This window comes from Neodiprion lecontei, chromosome 7, assembly GCF_021901455.1.
Source record: "Neodiprion lecontei isolate iyNeoLeco1 chromosome 7, iyNeoLeco1.1, whole genome shotgun sequence".
Classification (NCBI taxonomy): Eukaryota; Metazoa; Arthropoda; class Insecta; order Hymenoptera; family Diprionidae; genus Neodiprion; species Neodiprion lecontei.
Window position 1 is genome coordinate 1,846,124 of NC_060266.1, and position 21,281 is coordinate 1,867,404.

General features: G+C 39.5%; 1 protein-coding gene across 2 annotated transcripts; it reads right to left on the reverse strand.

Moving 5' to 3' along the window:
• Positions 1 to 1,424: 1,424 nt before the first annotated feature.
• On the reverse strand, positions 1,425 to 21,281 carry LOC107219208. 2 transcript variants are annotated; one of them, XR_006905304.1, is made up of 9 exons: positions 21,026 to 21,281; positions 20,389 to 20,732; positions 18,871 to 19,423; positions 17,705 to 18,783; positions 17,090 to 17,586; positions 16,949 to 17,003; positions 14,055 to 14,172; positions 2,557 to 2,879; positions 1,425 to 2,433 (listed from the first exon to the last, which is right to left on the reverse strand). XR_006905304.1 is itself a non-coding variant. In XM_046745215.1 (7 exons), exons 1-7 carry the CDS (start codon positions 21,153 to 21,155, stop codon positions 14,149 to 14,151), a joined length of 2,682 nt encoding a protein of 893 aa, XP_046601171.1. In that variant the 5' UTR covers positions 21,156 to 21,281; the 3' UTR covers positions 13,121 to 14,148. The 2 variants fall into 2 exon arrangements, 1 of the variants encoding a protein (XP_046601171.1); XM_046745215.1 differs by lacking the exons at positions 1,425 to 2,433; positions 2,557 to 2,879 and having other exon boundaries at positions 13,121 to 14,172.

The window sequence follows — 21,281 nt, forward strand, 5'->3', positions numbered from 1 at the left end:
GATGTACGATGTATGATGTATGATGTATGATGATATGATATGATGTATAATGATTCTAGTGTTCACATTTCATACAAGAAATACACACCTTATCTGTCCTGCCGATTCCAGACTCAAGCGGCCAGGCCCTTCGATGGTCAGCCGTTGACTGAAGATATATCCTTTACTTAACGGGTCAGCCGATAACGCTGCCGTTCTGCGACAGTTGGATGATGAAAAATTTTGCTCGTATCTTTCAAATGTGATTTGACTGACTGCACGTGATGTGGACGCTGTATGACTGAAAGCATGCATGCTTGATTGAGAGGGCACGAGATCTCAAATTTTCCCGCCATTTTATCTTAGAACTAAGCAAAGTCGAGGAATTTTAGTGAAAATGACTCCTGGTATCAGGAGCACAGGAGAACCGAGGAGCTCTATCAAAGGCACGCCTTACGCCTGATAGCCGTGTGGCTCATATGTAAGTTTGGTTGCCTATAATTAGGCGCTATCACTTAGAAAAAGCAACTCGGAGAAATTGCAGCGAAAAATTACTCCTGGTATCAGGAGAACATCTGAGCCGAGGAGCTCTATCGAAGGCACGCCTTACGCCTGATAGCCGTGTGGCGGATATGTAAGTTTAGTTGCCTGTAATTAGGCGTTCGCGCTCAGACCAACCAAACGGAGAGATTGCAGTGAAAAATTACTTCTAGTATCAGGAGAACATCTGAGCCGAAGAGCTCTATCAAAGGCACGCCTTACGCCTGATAGCCGTATGGCGTACATGTAAGTTTGGTTGCCTATAATTAGGCGCTATCACTTAGAAAAAGCAACTCGGAGAAATTGCAGCGGAAAATTACTCCTGGTATCAGGAGAACATCTGAGCCGAGGAGCTCTATCGAAGGCACGCCTTACGCCTGATAGCCGTGTGGCGTACATGTAAGTTTGGTTGCCTATAATTAGGCGCTATCACTTAGAAAAAGCAACTCGGAGAAATTGCAGCGAAAAATTACTCCTGGTATCAGGAGAACATCTGAGCCGAGGAGCTCTATCGAAGGCACGCCTTACGCCTGATAGCCGTGTGGCGTACATGTAAGTTTGGTTGCCTATAATTAGGCGCTATCACTTAGAAAAAGCAACTCGGAGAAATTGCAGCGAAAAATTACTCCTAGTATCAGGAGAACATCTGAGCCGAGGAGCTCTATCGAAGGCACGCCTTACGCCTGATAGCCGTGTGGCGTACATGTAAGTTTGGTTGCCTATAATTAGGCGCTATCACTTAGAAAAAGCAACTCGGAGAAATTGCAGCGAAAAATTACTCCTAGTATCAGGAGAACATCTGAGCGGAGGAGGTTGACCGAAAACAGACAAAGTGTCAGGAAAACAGCAAAAGACAGTCATTTACAATTTATTTGAGACAACATTTATTTCATAATACGGTGACACCAATAAATCAGGAGTGATAAATTATTTCATTCTACAATCATACTCTTATATACAACGGTAATACTCAATAAATCCAAAATAATCATCATCTTATTATACAAATGTACTTGTATGTATAAAGACAAGCTTAATTCAGTATCTTAGGTTTGTAGTCTTAATTATTTATTTATCGGAACGATCATGACACAAGTGTAAAAAATGTTCATTGTAAGCACTATACAAGGTCTAATCACTTGCTATTACAGACGCATTTCACTATTTCATTCGTAATGCTAATGACAACAATAAATCAGGAGTGATAAATTATTTCATTTTACAATCATACTCTTATATACAACGGTAATACTCAATCAATCCAAAAAAATAATCATCTTATTATACAAATATACTTGTATGTATAAAGACAAGCTGAATTCAGTATCTTAGGTTTGTAGTCACAATTATTTATTTATCGAAACGATCATGACACCAGTGTAAAAAATGTTCATTGTAAGCACTATACAAGGTCTAATCACTTGCTATCACAGACGCATTTCCCCGTTTCATTCGTAATTCTAATAACAAAAATTAATCAGGAGTGATAAATTTCGAAGTGATCGAATCGCTGAAACCCTCAACTCGATGGAAAAATTGCCAATTCCAAATGATTCTTGGCTTTCAACAAAATAAGAGAATGGAGAACAACTCACCTTTTATACCTTTTAAATGATACATGTAAACAGACAACATTCGCATATACATTACATACGCACCACATACATTTAATATATCAAATCATTGCATCAAATCTCGGCAGCGTCGTAAACAGTCGCGTTATTACGGAACGTCTGGGAATAATCAATTCGTAATCAAGAAAACGGGAGTAGAATTTAAGTAAGGAATCGAGGCAGAGAGGAGGAAATATTTTCTATTGCAGCTCTGCTCTTCTCTGATCCGTTCCTCGCCGGACTTAGCGAAAAGCGATGCCGAGACGTCGCAGCAAATACTTGAAGCAAAGTCCAACGATCCCTGTAATATAACGAGAAGAATATAAGATGATTATTATGAAGAATTCGATAGACACGATAAAGAATTTCATTAATACAGCGAGTAAATATTTTATAATATCAAATAAATTCAACTCCTACTTACGTCTTGTTTGTTCGAATAAACTTTCGCTTCATTGGTTTCGCCTGATTCGCGGAGCCAGCAGTAAAATCGGAAAACTGCACTCTGCAGAGAAATATTTCGGGTGGGTAGCTCGTCTCTTTTTCAACCCCCGAAACCAGTCCTCGTCCCCACCTTTGCTCGTCTGTATTTCCGGTCCGTTTCAGAATAGTTCGACTTCTGGCTAACATCCAAACCCTTTTCCTCCAGGTTGGTCGGTTCGCTGCTTCGTTCCTGAGTTTGGGTTGGAATGAGATGGAATAGAATGGAATAGACGCAAAATCCAACGTCACAATGTCCCCTCCATTCTACACAGACACATGTCCAACAAAATTAGTAGTACGTATGGGCAGCCGAACAATTTTTCTCATTTCCGGAAACACATGCGTTTAATACGTCTAAAACAAAGATTTATCTCTTTGTTTCATGCCTGTATTGCAGCTTATTGTGCCCGCGACAGGAAACGGAGTAACGAAATGCATTGGAAATAATATTGCAATTTTGTGAATTTTCCGATCTACACAATGGTCAAGTCATTTTTCATCTATCGATAGCAGTTTTTGAGAAAAACGCGAAAACCCTCAAATTGGGGTAAAAAATTACTCGAGGTGCAAGTTCCTAAGTGTCGAAAATCCCTACACCCAAAAATTCAGCCACATCCCGAATATTTTCAATTCATGCCTATTTTGACTGGACTAATAGCTTACACGTATGCGCAAGTACGGTACTCGGGGTTTGGGGAGCGATATGATTTGTCGTTGACTCGTAAATCAGGATTAGACGACGAAATTTCGTACCCACATACCGAGGAACAAACGTACCGGCCTAGCAGCCAGCCTGGTTCACCACTACTGGTAATCTAAGTTGGGGTCCAAGTCCGCGTCTGTGGTTGACTACTGAGAAATTGCACCCCCTCGGTCCCTCGGTTCTCACCGAGAGTACCCAAGTACCTTCGTCTCAACCCGGGAGAAACACCCTCTCGCCCCTCGTCGGCCGATTAGAAACCTCAACTTCCAACCAGCCGTAATAAGCCGCCCCTTATTTCTATTACTTCCCCTAAAGCCAAGAAGGAAGGAAAGAAAGACAGTTCCCGGGTGTTTCAAACGTTTCCAGATGCTCGAACATTTTTGCTCGGCCAATTTGCAATGATTTATCGTTAAGATGACCGAGTGGATTTGCCTCCTTAATTTTTTATTAAAGTTATATAAACCGTTGGGAAGGCGGGGGTTGTTTTCGCTGATTACAACACGTTACTCATTAACGCTGTTAATTCGTTTCACTCTACCTCTAAACGTGGCTATTATAATTATTTTTATTATTCCTATTATTATTATTATTCATGTTCACATTATTGTCATAACTGTTACTCTCCTGTAAGCTGTTGTGATAAACGAATATAAACGAGTGCACGGTAATATACATTTACCTACAGTGTATGAAACATATACCTGTAATGTATAGTATAAATAAAGGTGACAGTTTTCGAGCTTACGAGCTTCCGCCTTTCTCTCTGCAGATTAATACGCTCCGCGCATATACGATTAAGTCGGACGTTGATTTAAAAAGTAAATTAGCTTCATTAATAAGCCAGTTTTAACCCAATTATGAAGTATAAGTTGTGAACGTGACACAACAACAGCAATAATGATCCGGCTTTACTTACTAACACAAATCCGAAAAAATAAATATGAAGTTTTTATCTTATCGAATGAACGACATTTTTTCGTGCGTATAAAATTCGCGGACGGTAAAAAATGGAACAAAAAAAAAAAACATTCCAAAAATAATAACAACGATGTAGTATAGTATTAACGAGGATGCGAAGATAAACTCACTTTGTTTATCTTTTCGGAATTCGTGTTCGCCGCGATGCGAAATATTGCGTATGGAGAAAGTAAAATAGGGAATAAATAAAAATCAAAAATAGAAGATTAACCGAGGAATATGAGCGGGTGGGGGTGAAAATACAAATGTTGGAAAGAGGGATTCGCGTGCGGACTGATATCGTCACGGGACGTTAGCACGGGAATTTCGCGAGTCGGGAGCGGCGGGGGTGGAGGGTGGATTCGGTGCGAAATCCGGGAGGCGTGCGACGGGGTTTAAAAATATGATTTTAATACCGGTGCTCCGGGGTCGCCGTATATCACGCTTTTGTCCTCCCTATACCTAGACCCTATTGTCTCTGGCTATGCAGGACGGTGTGATGTATGTACATGTATACACACGTGTCTCTCCCGATATACACACACATTTGTGTGTAATTCTCTGGCGCAGACCGAGAGCCGTTTGCCCCTTTTCGCGAACCGCGGCCAAAAACGTTCGTTGGTTGTACGTATAGTACGTACAATAGTGTAATGATAAATTAGGCGAAAGTGTACGTCGTGATAATTGAAAATTACATACGTATATCATATCGTGCAGGTAGTATTAATAACGCCCGAATTATATTCGATTTTTTCAACCCTTTGGAGAATAAAAATAAAGGGGGATAAAGTTTGACGGAAAGGGGGGCAAAAAAAAAAAAAAAAACTGGGCGTATATCATTTGGGAAATAATTGTGAATGTGAGAAATTTTTGTTCAATTTATCAACGTATTCTTCACCAATCCACAATATTCTTCACCGAATTTGTAAAAAAAAGTACAGGGTTAAGCGAAGCAGAAAAATGGTTGTCGGGTTTTGGACTTTTGACAAGTTCACCGTTTCGTAAATTTTTGATTTTATAATGTATCGTTTTACATCATTTTCGTTGATGATAAACTGCGACCTTTCTATTCTCTGATATTTGCAAAATTCCAAGCACATTTGCAATTTGAAGAGAAGAAAAAAATTTAAATTTACAAAAAAGTTGTGGAATAGTTAAAACTACGCTCAAAGATGACACGAAATTTCTGACATTGCTTACAAAACTCAACGAATCGAGTGAATTTTCATTTCATACGTAAGAATTAACGATTAAATGAGTAAAGGCGGGTGTTGAACGTTTATTGAAAATTTGCAACGACTCGTAGAATTTTCGCTTTTTCTCTCTCTCTCTTTTCCTGGCAATGTAGGTACTATACGTATTAATTCTAACGACAAATTATTATCGCATGATATATAGTCAGGTATGTTTGTATATCGTTTTATGCAAAGATATTTTATTAGACTTCATGAACAGGTGACACGGGCTCGAATTATTGGATATTATTATTGTGATCGTTATCATCGTTATTGCCATTGACATTATCATTATCATTATTATCGAAACGGTTATGCGATTCATAATTTTGTTATCGATGGCGTTCGATATTATATCTATATAAAATACGATTCCCCAATTCGAGCCTGCAGTATTATACATATCTACAGGCAATAAATTGGAGGGCTCTCTGCGGGTGCAGGTTAAATAAAGAGAAATTCAGAAAAGGGGGAGTAAAAGCGAGAGAGAAAATAATTCGTACGATTTACCGCTTGTCATTTATCTATATATATTATATATATATAGATTAAAAATACTGAAGCATATTTTACTCAAACCGTAATAAAGGATACAACACCGATACAATTTTCAGATTTCTAATCGAATTTTTGTTTAACAAGAAAATTCAGCCAATTGGCAATTATTTTTTTTCTGCCGCTTGTGAAAATGTTACTTGCGAATTCATTTTTTATCGATCTCGCGAATTTACGCACAAATTGTGGGAATTGATAATATTAATATTGTTATACGCATGGTTTGACAGGCGGGTAAACGTTTAGCAGAAAATTCAATTATCTGATTTGTTATTGTATTTAAGGCACATGTACTCAGGGAGATTGAAGAGAGTGCAACCACTCAGTTCTGAACTTCAATTGAGGTGGTCCACCGCCCCCTCCTCCTCCTCTCCCCCTCATCTTCTGCAACCTGAAACGTCGTCCAAGAGCCTCGCCTCGACTCGCTTTCCGTAAACCAGTTTCCTTAGGAAATCCTCGAGGCATCCGTTTTGCGGACGTTCCATTGCCGGAAGCAGAAGCGACCGCTTCGCGGAATTAAAGGACCCGAGAGAGAGAGAGAGAGAGAGAGAGAGAGAGAGAGAGAGAGAGAGAGAGAGAGAGAGAGAGAGAGAGAGAGAGGGAAGCGGATTTGACGATTGATTAATGGCAATTACGTCGTTAATATCAATTGGAACTGGATGTAGGGAGAGTTGAGAATTTAAATGAAGAGGGTAGAACAGTTCATTAGCGGAAGTAGCGCCGAACGAATACTGTAATTTTGCAAATTTGTGCGAATTAGAATTGAGTCGAAGACTGATTTTGGAATTTTATTAATAATTAAGGCGTGCGATTATCAGCGACTTCAATTACCGGGTAGGGGGTAAAAAACTAGAATTACTGATTCGCACCAGGACCAGAATAACAAATTTTCATAAACGTGAAAATTTCATTCGTATAGAATTAAAAAATGTGGATAATTCAATAAGGCAAAATTGAAAACGTAGTAAGTCGAAATAGAGAAAAGCGAAGCAAAATCGAGAATCTGTATACGATTCTACGATGCTTCTTCAATCTTTTACTTCTCCATACTTCGATCATCAACATTTTTAACTTCTACATATGAAATTTTAAATTACCGGGAGGCATCGATTCCGTTGATTTTTCTATACTCTTTCACGCCCATCCCAATCATAGAAATTTTTTCTATTTTTCGAATTCGATTCGGATTCATATCCCGACGAAGGAAACAAGGAGATGCGAGAAAGAGGCTTTTCCGCGATTTAGAATATTCGTAATCCACCGTAAGCAAAGAACTGTAAGGTGAGAATAATAAGTTTAGTTGTAAAATATGGAGAAAGATGCAGCGATATCCGCGGTCTGCGTCCATTATACACGTAAATACACGATCTGCATAATGCATGCATCACGTATAACACAGACACGCGGCCTGCACGCGTTTTCCGAAGCAACGACGCGGAAGCGGAGGAAAGAGGGACGCGTTTAACCGATGATCAAAGGGAGCGAAGCGCCGGTCCGTACAGCCGACACCTAACAACCCCGTATTTCACCACCAATACGTACGTGTCGCATATGCAACGTGCGTTTTACAACCCACCGTTGCATACGGCAGCTTTAGTTGAACAAACATTTCGGTCGACACTGTGCTTTGTGTACAAATAAGGCGCGGAAACGCCTTTAAGTACAGCTTTAGTTGTAGATAAAATTTCCAATTTTTCTCATATAATTATCCAACAATCGTGGGATGAAAATAATTTCTGTTGTTAACATAATGCTAATCGGTATAGACTATGCGAATGACTTGTTTTTTTTTAACGACTCCTATTTCGTAAATCGTCAATATTCCTGGGTAAAAGTGTGTTGTAATTGTCGATAAGAAGAAGAAGAAAAAATGTAAGAAAGAAAAACCTCCATCCCTCAAAGTTTACCGCGACCCTTCAGATTTCGGGGTGAAGCAATTTCACGGATCGTAATATATGAAAATAAAAATCGTGATAAAAGTTGTAGTAATAGTGAAAACGATGATAATCAGGTCCATTGCAAAGGCAATATATATACGTATGAGGCTTTCGAGGTGAAATTGTGAGTTGCTATAAAGAGCTGTAAGAATGACCGTTTATTCGCTATGATTTCCAATCTACAGACCTGATCTTACCCCGGAGCGCTGAAGAGGGTGAAGAAAATTGGAGAATGGAAAACGAAAAGGAAAAAACCTGTGTAAGGGAATTAAGGAAGCGAATGGATCTTGCCAGGGGAGAGGATTTATTCCCGTCATTTTATTATTATTATTATTATTATTATTGTTATTATTATACCCGCTCTAGGGTACACGTGAAGTAGAAATAAGAATTGGCGTTTTTTTTTTAATAATGGATTTCATGATTGCTGCGGAAAAATTCAAAAACGTTGTTTGATGCAAAAAAAAAAAAAAAAAACAAATCAAACTACATTAAAATAATTCATACAGAGCGCCTAGTGTATAATTGTTTGTATTGAAAAATAGGGGCGTAAGGCAGAGAAATTCAAATCATCTATACGTGATACGAGTTAAAGACATTTGTCAAGTAACTTATGTACAAAACTCACCTGCCTTTACACCGATGGCTAGGGGATGAAAAATCGTGACGTATGGAAAGAGGACCCCTCATGATAAGGGAGCTGGGTTAACTGGCTATTTTCAGAGTGGTCAAACGGCGGTTATTCGCGTTATTCGGTTCGGGTTTCCTGCCAGTTTCATACGAAACAGCATGAGGGGCGAGAGAGAAAAGGAAAGTCACTCACTCACACATCCCTTCTTCTTACACTTAAAGTTATTGGATAGATAAGAATAAGATTTTAGCTGCTCCACTCCCAGCAAACGCGCCATTGATCCTCGCATTATGACCCGACTCTGTTATTACTATTTTTATTGATATTATTATTATTATTATTATCGTCCATCCTCCAGACACACGTGCGGTTATTTCTGCTGCGGTAATTTAAATTACTCATATCGAATTGATGTGGCAAATGTGGGGAAAATAAAGGGCCGAATAAAGATTATATTAAAAATCTGTTGACCAAAAGGGAATTTTAATATTCTTATTTCACAAATTCGCGATTCAATGACACGCGAATATGGAAACAGACGTGTGTTTGGACATGAGCTTCGTCGTTGAACTTTCTGGGAGGTAAAAAATGAACCGAGGGTGCAGACGATCTGAAAGTTTGACTTGGATGACCCGTGAAAAAATAACCGATCCAAAAACAATCCATGACAAGGAATTAGCAAAATATTAAATTGCAATAAATTAAACGATGCTGCAAATAAGATGTTTTTGTGGGTTACATGGGTTACATTTCTTTGGGTTATTATTTCTGGGTTGTTTTGGTTAGTGGCTCAAATCGTTGTAATTTCGAGTGTTCCAATATCGCGGTTAAGGGGTTACATGGGTTTGGAAATATTGAGCAAATTGGAGTAAAATTCTAGGAGAGAGAGCCTTTGGAAATTCCTCTCATTAGGTTCGACCGTATATCGTTCTTTTCTCAAAACTGTATTTTTCAAGTCGGTGAACACGATTTCTCCGAAACTAATCCACCGATCTTATTGAGATTTTGCAAGCTTCTTCTAGTTGGGATTAACTAGCACTTCGACGAAGGTTAGTTTTTTTATAATCGAACACAATTTATTTTACAGGAAAAATCGTACTTGTTTCCATACAACTCTGCCAATAATTGAAAATTAAATTTTTTTAAAATCCCTCGTTCAAACGCAACCTATACTCCCCTACCAAAAAAGAAAATATTTGGTTTCGTTGACGTCAGATAAAGTTAGCAAGGTAGAAAAATACTTGGTCTGCTGAAACCAAAATTTTTTTGACAATCGTTTCACGAAACATCGTTCAAATATTGTTCTTTCATACGCCTAAAGTTTGAATCAAGTAATTCTTGTATCATACTTGAATAAAAATTTGTGAAAATTTGCTTTTTTGCAACCTTCGAAACCCATGTAACCCCTTTAACAGCCCCCGCAACCTTGAAACGAGAATTCGGGGAATTGACGCGTGTGTGCAAAGCTCGCGAGTTACCGATGCATATACCGTATGTGTGTATGTGTGTGTACATATGTACGTACGTGCATGTGCCTTGTACATACGTGTACACACGGCCAGGCTTTCGCGAATTGGGGGTTCAGGAGTCGCTAGGGAAGGGATGGCGAAATGCGTTGGGCCGTGAACTCGCCGATAACACTGAGTTATGGCCGAAGCCTCGCCCCGATTCTCCGCTTCTTCGCATGCATGTATAACACGCGTGTGTACATCGTGCGTATATTTCTGCAAGACACGCAAGGAGGGAGAAAAGGAAAAATCGGATAATCGCAACGTGATGAAAAAAAAAAAAAAGAAAGTAGTAACAAGCGGCGTTAGATTGGCCACGAGGCAGCCCTCGAACTTCGAAAATAATGATACCCAGGAAGAATTTATCCAATGAAAGCTGCTGATGACGAAAGTGACGATGGTATAAATATTATCCTTTTTCCTGTTGTTTTTACAACCAGTTGTTGTAAAGGAAATCACCCGAGTTATAATATAATAAAAATAATAGGGAGAAAGGGATGTGGGCGCGTTATAGGCGCTGTTATATACCCCAATATACGCTAACCGCGAATCGAGTATAATGTAGAGATGTTTATAAGGGGCAGGTATGAGGGTTTAAGGGGGGAAAATGGCCGTATACGCTTATACTTATACGTCCGGAAATTCGGCCTTTAAGAAACCGTTTCGACGGGCGATATTCTTATTTTCACTTTGCCCCATGGAGCTGTTTCGAAATTCGTACCAAGTAAACCCAGGAGTACCCATAAGTCGGAAATTCTTCGCGAACTTTTCCCCTCGCCTGTTTGGCTTCGACGTCAATGTATTTCAAGTCTTATCAATCAAAAAAAAAACCCGGGGAATGAGCTGTTTTTACAAGCACGAACCCGCAACGTCGTGCCTAAGAATTTGCAAATTCGCATTTTATAATTTTACGAATATGAATACGGATCTTGGAAATTTTGCGAACTAGCAGGGTAAATAAAATTCTTGCAAATTTTTAACAAATCAACGAGTTTTCAGTACAGTGCATCTCAGCGTTTTCTTAAAAATTGCAAATACGGGCAAAAACCGATTGTGAGTAAGAATAATCACGTCCGTCGATTAATCGAATTTCAAAAATAATCGATTACTTTCGTTCATTCTTAGGAGTGGACTATTCAGGGGTTGTTAGGTTTCCCCGCGTTCCCCGTAAAAATACCACCTTAGGATCTTACAATCAGCCGATATACCGAACATCCGGCAAAATCAACACACGTACAAGTCGATTTTCCGGGCTCTGCTGATGAAAGCGAGAAAAAGAAAAAGAGAGCCTCGCCTCGACGGGCGAAAACCTCGGCGTCAGCATCCGCGCAACTAGGGGATGGGGTGTCGATAACCCCGTGTTGCAGGGTATCAATTCGCGTCGCCGGGCAGGGCGGGAATTTCGATCAGGGTTTCGGGCAGCAGCCGCACGCTTTACGCTTTACACCTGTAACCCCCGGTCGCTTCATCCCCGAACGGAGTGCATTGACACCCCTGGCCGACTGATGAATCGACTATCCGATTAAGTTCGCGCTCGATTTCACCCGCGAATCCAGCACCGGCCGGTGATCAATCGGTGATTAAGATGGTGCAGGTCGTGTTCCTGATCCACGACATGTTCCACGAAGGCATTGAGATCAAATCGTCGATCGGAAGTTTTTATTTTTATATAAATTACGATATGACGGGAATGATAATTAATAGCGATAACGAGGCGGGAATAAAAATAGGGTAAACACTCTTTCTTCAACTCCCGGTATTTCCAATCTCATTTTTCCCCCCTATCTGTGTTTTTTTTTTTTTTTTTCTCGCCCCTCCCTCTCTTTTTCCCCATCGCGAACTCGTGTCCTCGCATTTTACCCACGGTATTATTTTCCTTCGTTTGTTATACCTCTTTGTATACCTAACGGTTATAAATTATTGGGTGATAGGGGTACATGAATTTCATTGGAAACGGGACCGAGGTGAGTTACGAAAGTTTAACATCCCTTAATTTCCAACTTTCCGAATCGCTGTATCTTTTATCCCGTCGCCGTAAATATTTTCAACAGGGTATTTCATACCCCGCCAATCTTCTCATTTTTCATTCCTGATATTCGCGAATCTACGATCTGCAAATTATTATTATTTTTATTTATTTTTCTCCTTAAAGGGGGGGGGGGGGGGGGGGGGTGTACAGATTGGACGGTCTAAAATCATACCTACCTTTAGGTGTTTTTTTTTTTAAAAGAAAACTAAAACGCTCGAAGCTATTTGAGTTTGACGGCTTTATTGTTTATAGTTTCAAGAACAATTTGGAATTTTTTCATTTGAAATTAATAAAAAAACAAAAAAAAAAAAAAAATTGGTGGAATTAGCAATTATTTAACCCCTTTGAGAACCCTACATTTTCTACATTTCTTTACCGCGATAGGACGTGATATAAGAGCGTAAAAAAGAATAATAATAATAATAATAATAATAATAATAATAATAATAATAATAATAAAACCCAGTAAAAATGGTTAATAAATCGCGAGAAGGTTGATAACGCTTTCCAAGTCTGAGATAAGTAAGCGAGCAAGCGAGTGAGTATAAGATAGAGATACCTAGGGTATAAACCGTCGATGAGGATGGGATATGAAGAAGGAGAAGGAGAGAAGAAGTAGAAGGTGAATCGATATCGAATATAGTCGTACAGTTATGCCACCCGCATAGTTCTATAGCTACATGATAATAGTTTACGGGGATCGGAGCCTTATATTGGAAAGCCCGCGGGGTGAATTCGCGTATTCCGTAGACGTTTAAGATTGTCCGGAGGGTTGGCTTTTCTCCGTGGTGTGTTCGCCTTGCCGCGGTGATAAAATTTCCCATATATTAATGACCATAAAAAGTCTCTCAGTATATTGTAGAATAAAGGGGGGGGGGGGAAAAAAAGAAAGAAAAGAAAGATCGGTTACACTGTAAATTATTCGTTACACATAGATAAACACCTTATACGTTGGCTGTGTAAATATATGCACGTTGTAATACGTGTGTTTGCGAATGTTTCCCTGAAAGGAAGAATAAAACGAAATAACGAGAAGAGCCAGGATAATTTATAACCGAGGGGATGGGGGAAAGGAAAAACAGAAGAACGGCAGGGGGGTGGGGGGTGATAAAATCCCAGTTTTGTAAGGCGAAACAAAAGGAAATTATACATACCGCAAAAAAGGGTTTCAAAGTTTTTACACCCACGAGACATCCTCGCTTGTATACCCAGCTTTTGATTATGCGGTTGCAGCGATGATGGGGCAATAATAATCTCATACGATACAAAACAGAAGCTTTGGGAATAATAAAAAGTGAAGAAAGGAGATTTTTTCTTTACCCTCGACATAAAAAATTGGTCCTTGCATGAAAAACATCGGTTACAAATGGATAAGTGGAAAAAGTGGAAAGAAGCGTATTATATAATGTTATGAGATTTTGCGCGGATAAAACATCTGGCAACTTGGCGGGGGGTAAAAATATGGATCCTCGTTAGTCGGGGAACCGCGCGTTGAATAAAATCAATGAGGAGGATGTAAGGCGCGATGACAGAGACGTCGATGAAGGGGACGAACGGGATGAAGGGAGAGGCAGGAAGCATTGAAGCCGGAAAGGGCTTCTCTGTCTTATCGTAGAATAAATGGATTATAAGTATCCCGGGTCGTCAAGGAGGCTGAGGTACGTACATAATCATCTTTGCATATTCTCATTTCTCAATAATGTCATCATCATCATCATCATCATCATCATCATCATCATCATCATCATCATCATTATCATCACCGTTCTCCCCATTCTGTCAAAATATATCCCACTAAATATGATAATGCCGCACCGCGGTGGGAAAAAAACACACACACACACACACACACGCACACGCGCAAAGAGACGAAAATCAGGATACTTTTTTCATCCCTCGTCCTATTGTCTCTTCCTATTCCTTTTATTATCCCTTCTTCTTGCCTCGGATGTTCTTCGATGCGGAAGTTCAAAGTCGTTCATCGATCCCCTCGGACTTTAGCCTGAAAAATCGTGAACGATGTAACAATTGTCATAGTAATAAGAGAACCAAAAAACTAAAGTAAAAATACGCTCAAGTATTGACGAAACTTCTTTGCAGTAGTCACAGGGTGTTGTAAAAATAAATGAGTGAAAAAGGGGGATGGAAATGAATGCGTTACATAACACTTGGAAAACAAAGAATATGAAAAACATCGGGACGTTGAAATAACGACAGTTTCGAAAAAAAAAAAAGTAAATAAATAAGGTACGGTAACGCTAAAATTATGCAAAAATGGCGTAATAAAACATGAAAGAAAGAAGGAAATAAATTCACCTCACGTTCGGTACGACCGCGAGGCTAGTATTAAGTGTGAGGTGATAAATAATTCCCTACCTGTGCATAACATATGCATAAATGTACGGTTTGGTCGCGGCCTCCCTCCCTTTCGTTCCGCGCGTATACGCGGTATTAAAAAATAAAAATAAATAATAATAATAATAATAATAATAATAATAATAATAATAGTAGTAGTAGTAGTAGTACTCGAAGTAAAATAAAAATCTATGCAGCCAGGATAATAATACACGGGGGATGCTGACGCGGTTCCTGAAACTTCATACCGTGGTTAAGGTTTCGGATATAATGTAAAATGCATTGAAAGAAAAATTTTTATTCGCCAAAGGTTTGTCATGTGTGTTTTGATTTTAGATTTATGATATATTTCGCACGTATAAAGTGAATTACAAATTCTTCTTTCAGCCGTGCGAAAATCAGAAATGCGAGAAATATCGAATTTCCTTTGAAGAAAGTGAAGAAAAAATTGAATTAAAGACGTTGATTCACTTATCGGTTTCAACAAGATGCCGATCAATATTTCTTACGACGAGTTCAAATGAAAGATATTTTCACGAAGGCTTTGTATATATTCGTTTCAAAAATGCAAAAAAAATTGCAAAACAAATCGTTGAGCAGTTCGAACGAGGGAGGATAAAACAAGGGAATAAAGTGAGAAAAAATGTAAGCACGAGCAAAAAAAAGAAAATAGCCAAGTCGGATAATCTCTTCGCGTAATGAGTGTCACTTATTACCTCGGTAAGACCGGGCATTGAGGCATTTTTGACGGCGTTTACAACGGCGCAAGAGGTGCGGAAGGATGAAAAGAAAAAAACGGGATCGCGAATGTAATTGGCGGGAAAGAAGTTGCAATTAATTCGAGAAAGAGAACGAGATCCCCCTCCCCCCCAGCTTCTGACAATGAGTTAAAACACTCGACTCTCTTTACCCTTTTTCCTTTCCCCCTTTTCTTTCATCCATTCCCTCAGTTTTCCCCTCCCAGCTCTTGATGTAAAGGACAAAGAAAAGGGCTTCAGAATGCATCCGAAATCTCTGCTTTCTACGCCGGCTGCACCGTCAAAGACGAATGGAACGAAAGTAACAGTAAGAATTAGCCGGGATTAATATTCAACTCTGCGAATTTGAGAGACCTCAGTCGTTACACTTTGCCCGGAATTCCGAAAGAGTTTTTCAAAGTTACAGTTAGAAACAAATAGATCTGGAAAATCCCTGTTTCGAAGCAAGTGTATGATAACTTGGTGAAAAGTATTGGTTCTGAGCGAAAATCACTTATTCCGATATCAACGAATCTTTACGGTTTCGTCATCAAACGTGAGAATGTAAAAAAAAAAATGGAGATTTGTCACAAACATCGCTCACTAGATATAAATCCGAGAGATGAAATATAATGGATGGAGAGTGATTTATAATTCGAATGCATGTAATTTAATATATATTGGGGGAGAGAATTAAAAGTTTAAAAATACGATTACATTTTGGTCCGCGGTAACAGAAGGCCGATGACAAACAGGAGGGAGAAGCGAAGAGCCAGAGCCGAATTTATTACTTATACATTTATGGAGATTGAAATTAATATTACATTCGAGATGGATATCGAAGGATCGAGGAGGATCGAATCGGTTTACCCATCTGCGTGGGAATTGATTAAATTACTTGCATGTGTATGTACGAATATACGGGGCATTCCACGCCAACTCGACCATATCGAATCTGAACACAGTTTGAAAGATTTTCTCAAGCCTACACGAAGCAACAAAAGCCTCAAAACTCGCGCGACTTATTTTTATCTCGTTATTTTAAGAATATAAATTTATCCGTTTCAAAGGAAACTGCAATGAAAAAACAACACTCCATTTTTGCGGAAGATAAATTGATTTCTTTTCGAAAAATTTGAATAACTTTAAAGCACTGTAAAACAAAAAAAAAAAAAAACGTGTTGCGAGATCTTTGCCAAAATGAACTCTTCGTCAACGATTTTCCGTTATGGCACGAGATCGCTTTTATCGATACAGAATTTTTGGAGATTGTTCACAAAAACTTTTACGCCTATCAGTTAATTTTGCACAGAACGTCCCGTTTAATTCTATGTTAGGGAAATCGATATCTCGATACCGAGGATGTATGCAAATTTTCAATCGCACAATTGTTTAGGCGACGAAATTACAGGTATTGTTGAACCTGCGGCAAAGCCGCATATCCGATCTAATCTCGACGCTGATAAAATCCTCAACCGGATATCAGCCGTTCAAAAACCATCGCACAACACGCGCGAGTGTTGAAATTTGAAAAGCTGACCGAGCCGCGTCGAGAACCAATCGAGGCGTGTATCAAAAAACAAATCGATGCATCTCGACTCAAATGATCGTGAATTAAATTAATTTTAAGCCGGAATATCGCTGTTTAATTTACGACACTCGATACGAATAAACGATTAAACTCACCAATTCCTTGCACCTGATTTCCGGTTTCGCTATGTACCTGACCAGCAAACCCCGTCTAGTTTTGAAAAATATAGACAAAAGCGTGAATGAATTTGACGTAGAATGGCAGTTCCATAAATATTATACACAAAAAATTGTTACCTTGAAAGATCCGGATTTTCGGCTTCCTGACCGGTCCTGTAGAACCACCTGTACAATTTTTCGATATTGGTATTGTGGCCGCCTCTTTTTACCGGAACTCGAACTTGCGGATGGGGAAAATTCTTCGAGCGATAATTTTCCCAAGACGCCTTCGACTCGCCTGAATCCAACGATTCGTCGAAACGGTGATACCGAGGAAGATGACGATGGGGATGATCGCTGTCGAAATTTTTTGCGTAACTGTACGGGTCGTTGTAAGACGATTTCGGATTGACCGAGTCTTCGTTTTCGCCCTCCTCTTCGATCGCCGCCTCGTTGTCGTTTACGTTGTAAATTCTCGAAACGTAATTCGTTGGTCCCGAAAATTCTTTGCGACCATTTTTTGAACCCGGTATTTTCACCAGGCCCACTTCGGTAGATCTGGTCATGCCGTTGTAGGGCGATAACTCGATGTCGCCGATTTTCAGTATCACCTGCACCTTCTTCGCATCCCGAACCTTGTCGAGAAGAGAATAAAAAATTAACCATCATTTTTACAGGTCAAATTTAAATCCATCGTTATTTCCCAACTCAAATTCAACTAATTTCTATTCACTTATTCCACGAGGGACTTACCGGAATTCCACGATCAGTCGAAGAGGGATGAAAAATCGTCGTCGTCGTCGTCGTAGTTTGGGAGTGAATTGAAGGTTCGGCCTCTTCGTCGCCGGAATTTCCTGCGATTTTGTCACCGTCTTCCGGTTTCGTGACCGACGGAATATCCGGGTTATTTTCCTCACTTGTGGCGCTGTAAGGAATATCGCTGATTCCTGCGACGTGGCGACTCGAAACGGTCGTCGATTCCAACGATTCGTGAAACCTGTCAGAGATCATTCGATAACCGTCTGGATTGCCGTTGATTTTCTCCGAGAATTGTGATACCGTTGAAAACTCGATCGACGTGCCGGGAAATTGTGACGAATGCGAGATTTTTTCCGTTTCGAAATCATTCTTTGCAAAGCTAGTTTTAATTCCAGATTCATTTTCAACCGCGATTCCAATTTCAACATTATTCTCTGTGGTTGAATTCTCTGTTTCAATATCGTTTCTTAAAGTTGTAATTTTTGTTTCAACATTTACATCGCTTTCATTTTTGATGGTAAATTTTGCATCGGAATTATTCTTCGCAGCTATCGGTGTTTGAATGTTACTTTTTTCAGTTGTGATTATCGTTGAAAAATTATTTCCTGTAGTCACAATTTCCGTTTCGGTATTATTGTAATTGATTTTAATCCCGATTCCGGAATTATTCTCAGCCCTAATTCCAGGTTCCGAGCTACTCATCGTCCCATAAATACTCGATTCGTTATCAATCTCAGTAGTGTTTTCAGGCTCGGAAATTTTCTTCGTTGCGTTTTCAAACTCGGAATTAATCCGAGTCCTATTTTCAAACCCAGAATTATTCTTCGCTGCATGAAATTTCGTTTCAGTATCATTCTCGATTGTAATTCCTGCTTCAAAGATACTCTTCCACGTGGTTTCGGATTGAGAATTAATCCGAGTAGTAATTCCAACTCCGATATTATTCATCGTACCGTAAACTCCACTTTCAATGTTACTCATAGCTGTACTTCCAATTTCTCTGTTATTATTCTCAGCCGTAGTTATTTCCGTCACGAAATTATTCTGCGCGGTAATATTCGTCCGAGTGGATCCTGGTGGCAAAAAAAAAAGATAGATGAAACTTTGTAAAACTGTATTAAAAAGTGACAATTATTACCATCGTCAACTACATAACGAACCTTCAAAAACAGTATCCAAATTTTTCAATGTCGTGTTAAAAAGTTGTTGATCGTTTCCTTCCTCCTCGGTGGTCAATATCGATCGGAAGTCACCAGTGGCACCAAAAACCCGCTTTATTTCAGCGGTGACGGAATTAGATTCGGTATATTTTCGATCAATCTCTGACTTCGAGTCATCTTCCCCCGAATCCAAAAGAGTTTTTGACACAGTGTTCGTTTTTTCCGTCGGATGTTCGAAGACGGTTATTATCCGCATTGATTCGGTACTAGTCGCGGTCGTCTTCGGCTTGAGATACAAATTCGTTTTTCCTACGTCAAGTTTCGAGGCCGCAACGCCGGTCGTTTCCAAAAGATCGTCAAGCGATTCTGCGTAGTCGTTTTCTTCGTCGTCGTCGTCGTTTATCTCGCTGTGTACGAGAGTGGAGCGATAAAGCCGGTGAGGGAGTCCGTCAGACGTCGAGGAGGTTGACGAGGTGTGAAAGACCCTCTTATCTCCATCTTTTTCCACCCCGTCCTCGAGACTTGAATTTTCTCCGCCACTTCGATCTTCTATCTGCGGCAGAAAAAACCTGTGTTAAAATTGGGCAAAAAAAAAATTTTACACACTGATTTCCAACACAATGTTCGGTAATGAAAAGTAAAATCTGTTTATTTGAGTTTGATTTTTCCACTACTAGAATCCGAAATACGCGAGGCATGGCAATATGGCGCCGCGATTGGCAATCAGCTGATCTTATCGTGTGAATTGCGCGAACACGAAGCAATGAAAAACTTCGCGCAAGCACACAGGCTTCCATTTTATTACATCGAACGGATAGAGAGTGAAATACGGGCTAAAAAACAAGTTTTATAATTAAATGCGGCTCAGTTTGCGCGGTGTATTATCTGCCACAAGATGGCGTCTCTCCGCGCTTCAGATCCTGGTATAAAATTTACTTTCAGCATGTTTTACTTTTACATTTTACCTCTCTTTCCCGCACACCTACACATATTTATTTCCGTACTATCACACCCGATTCCCGCACACCTAGGGCTATAACCGGATACATAAACTCCAAATAGCCGCGAGAAACGGTAAATAATAAAGAGATCGAGGCAGAGGCGGGAAATAGAAGAATAAAAGAGAGGAAAGAAGGAAAAAAAGCGCGGCAGTTATCGTAACAAGAAACGGGATTTACCGCGTCCGTCTACAAAATCCTCGCCTCTTTCGCATTCTTCGCCACTGTCTTTGTTTTTCGCGCAGGGCGTTGCCGATCACCGGCACCTTGTCCATATCTTATTATCTCAAGATATTTCCTCCCCCTGTCCCATTTTCGATTCTCTCTCTCTCCCTCCTTTGCCACCTCTTCGCTTTCGGAATTTATCGAAATCCCAAACCCTCCGCGATAATTTATTTATTTTTTCTTCTTTTTTTTTTCTTTTCTCTTTTAACATAGGTCCGCGAAAAATCAAACAATGGACTACGAATGTGTTTAAATTTTTAATCTTAAATGTAAAATTCGTTAGGGATAAACTCACGTGACTGTTTTCCGTAATTTTTTTACCACTTCGCAGACGTTTGTAAGCGGTGACCAAGAACTTGTAAACCGTTTGAAAGTTGGATTTCAAAAAATCGTCTTGAGGGCGCTGAAGGAGATAGTGAAGAATTTTCAGTCTCATCCAGTCTGCCTGATCGTCGCCGAATGGCGATAATTCCGAATTTTTATATTCCACCCTCGCGAAATCGTCGCTGGTCAAAGCCGCGGCGTTTATGACCGGAAATCCGGTACCCGATTGCGGATCATCATTTTTTTCCGTAGGGTATTTCTCGAATTTCGCTATTTCACCCAGCGGTAGACACTCTCCCGTGATATTAAACTCTGCTGAAACGATTACGAGCGAAATTTGATACACCTCGCAGCCTACTTTGTTAACTGGTATAAATTATGAGCAGGTATGCGATAATCGGTTAAGCAAATTTTGAATAACGTAGAATGAAATAATTGAAAGACAAAAAAAAAAAACAGTACGTCTCCAAACCTGGAAAATACTCAAAGGTAGAAGAATACTAAAATACGTACGAATTTAGCAAAAAAAAGAAAAAAAAGAAAAGGAGAATTGAGGTATTAAAAAAAAAGTGGTGGCACAAAATAAGCTTGTTTTGCAATTGACTTACTGGTTAAATTCACAGAGTTAAGATCTGCTATGGGAGCAGCCTCAATATTCATTGACCCGAAAAATATTGTCACGGTAATTAAACTTTGCAATAAAGCAAATTGTCGGATAAAAATTTTCCACCACGGCATATCGAACGATGTATTCGTTAAAAATAAAAATAGACTGATATAATATTAGCCTGCGGATATTCCGAAGATAATTATTCTTATGTTAATCAGTTATCGCACACACGCTAAAAAACCTTTGTTCCAAAT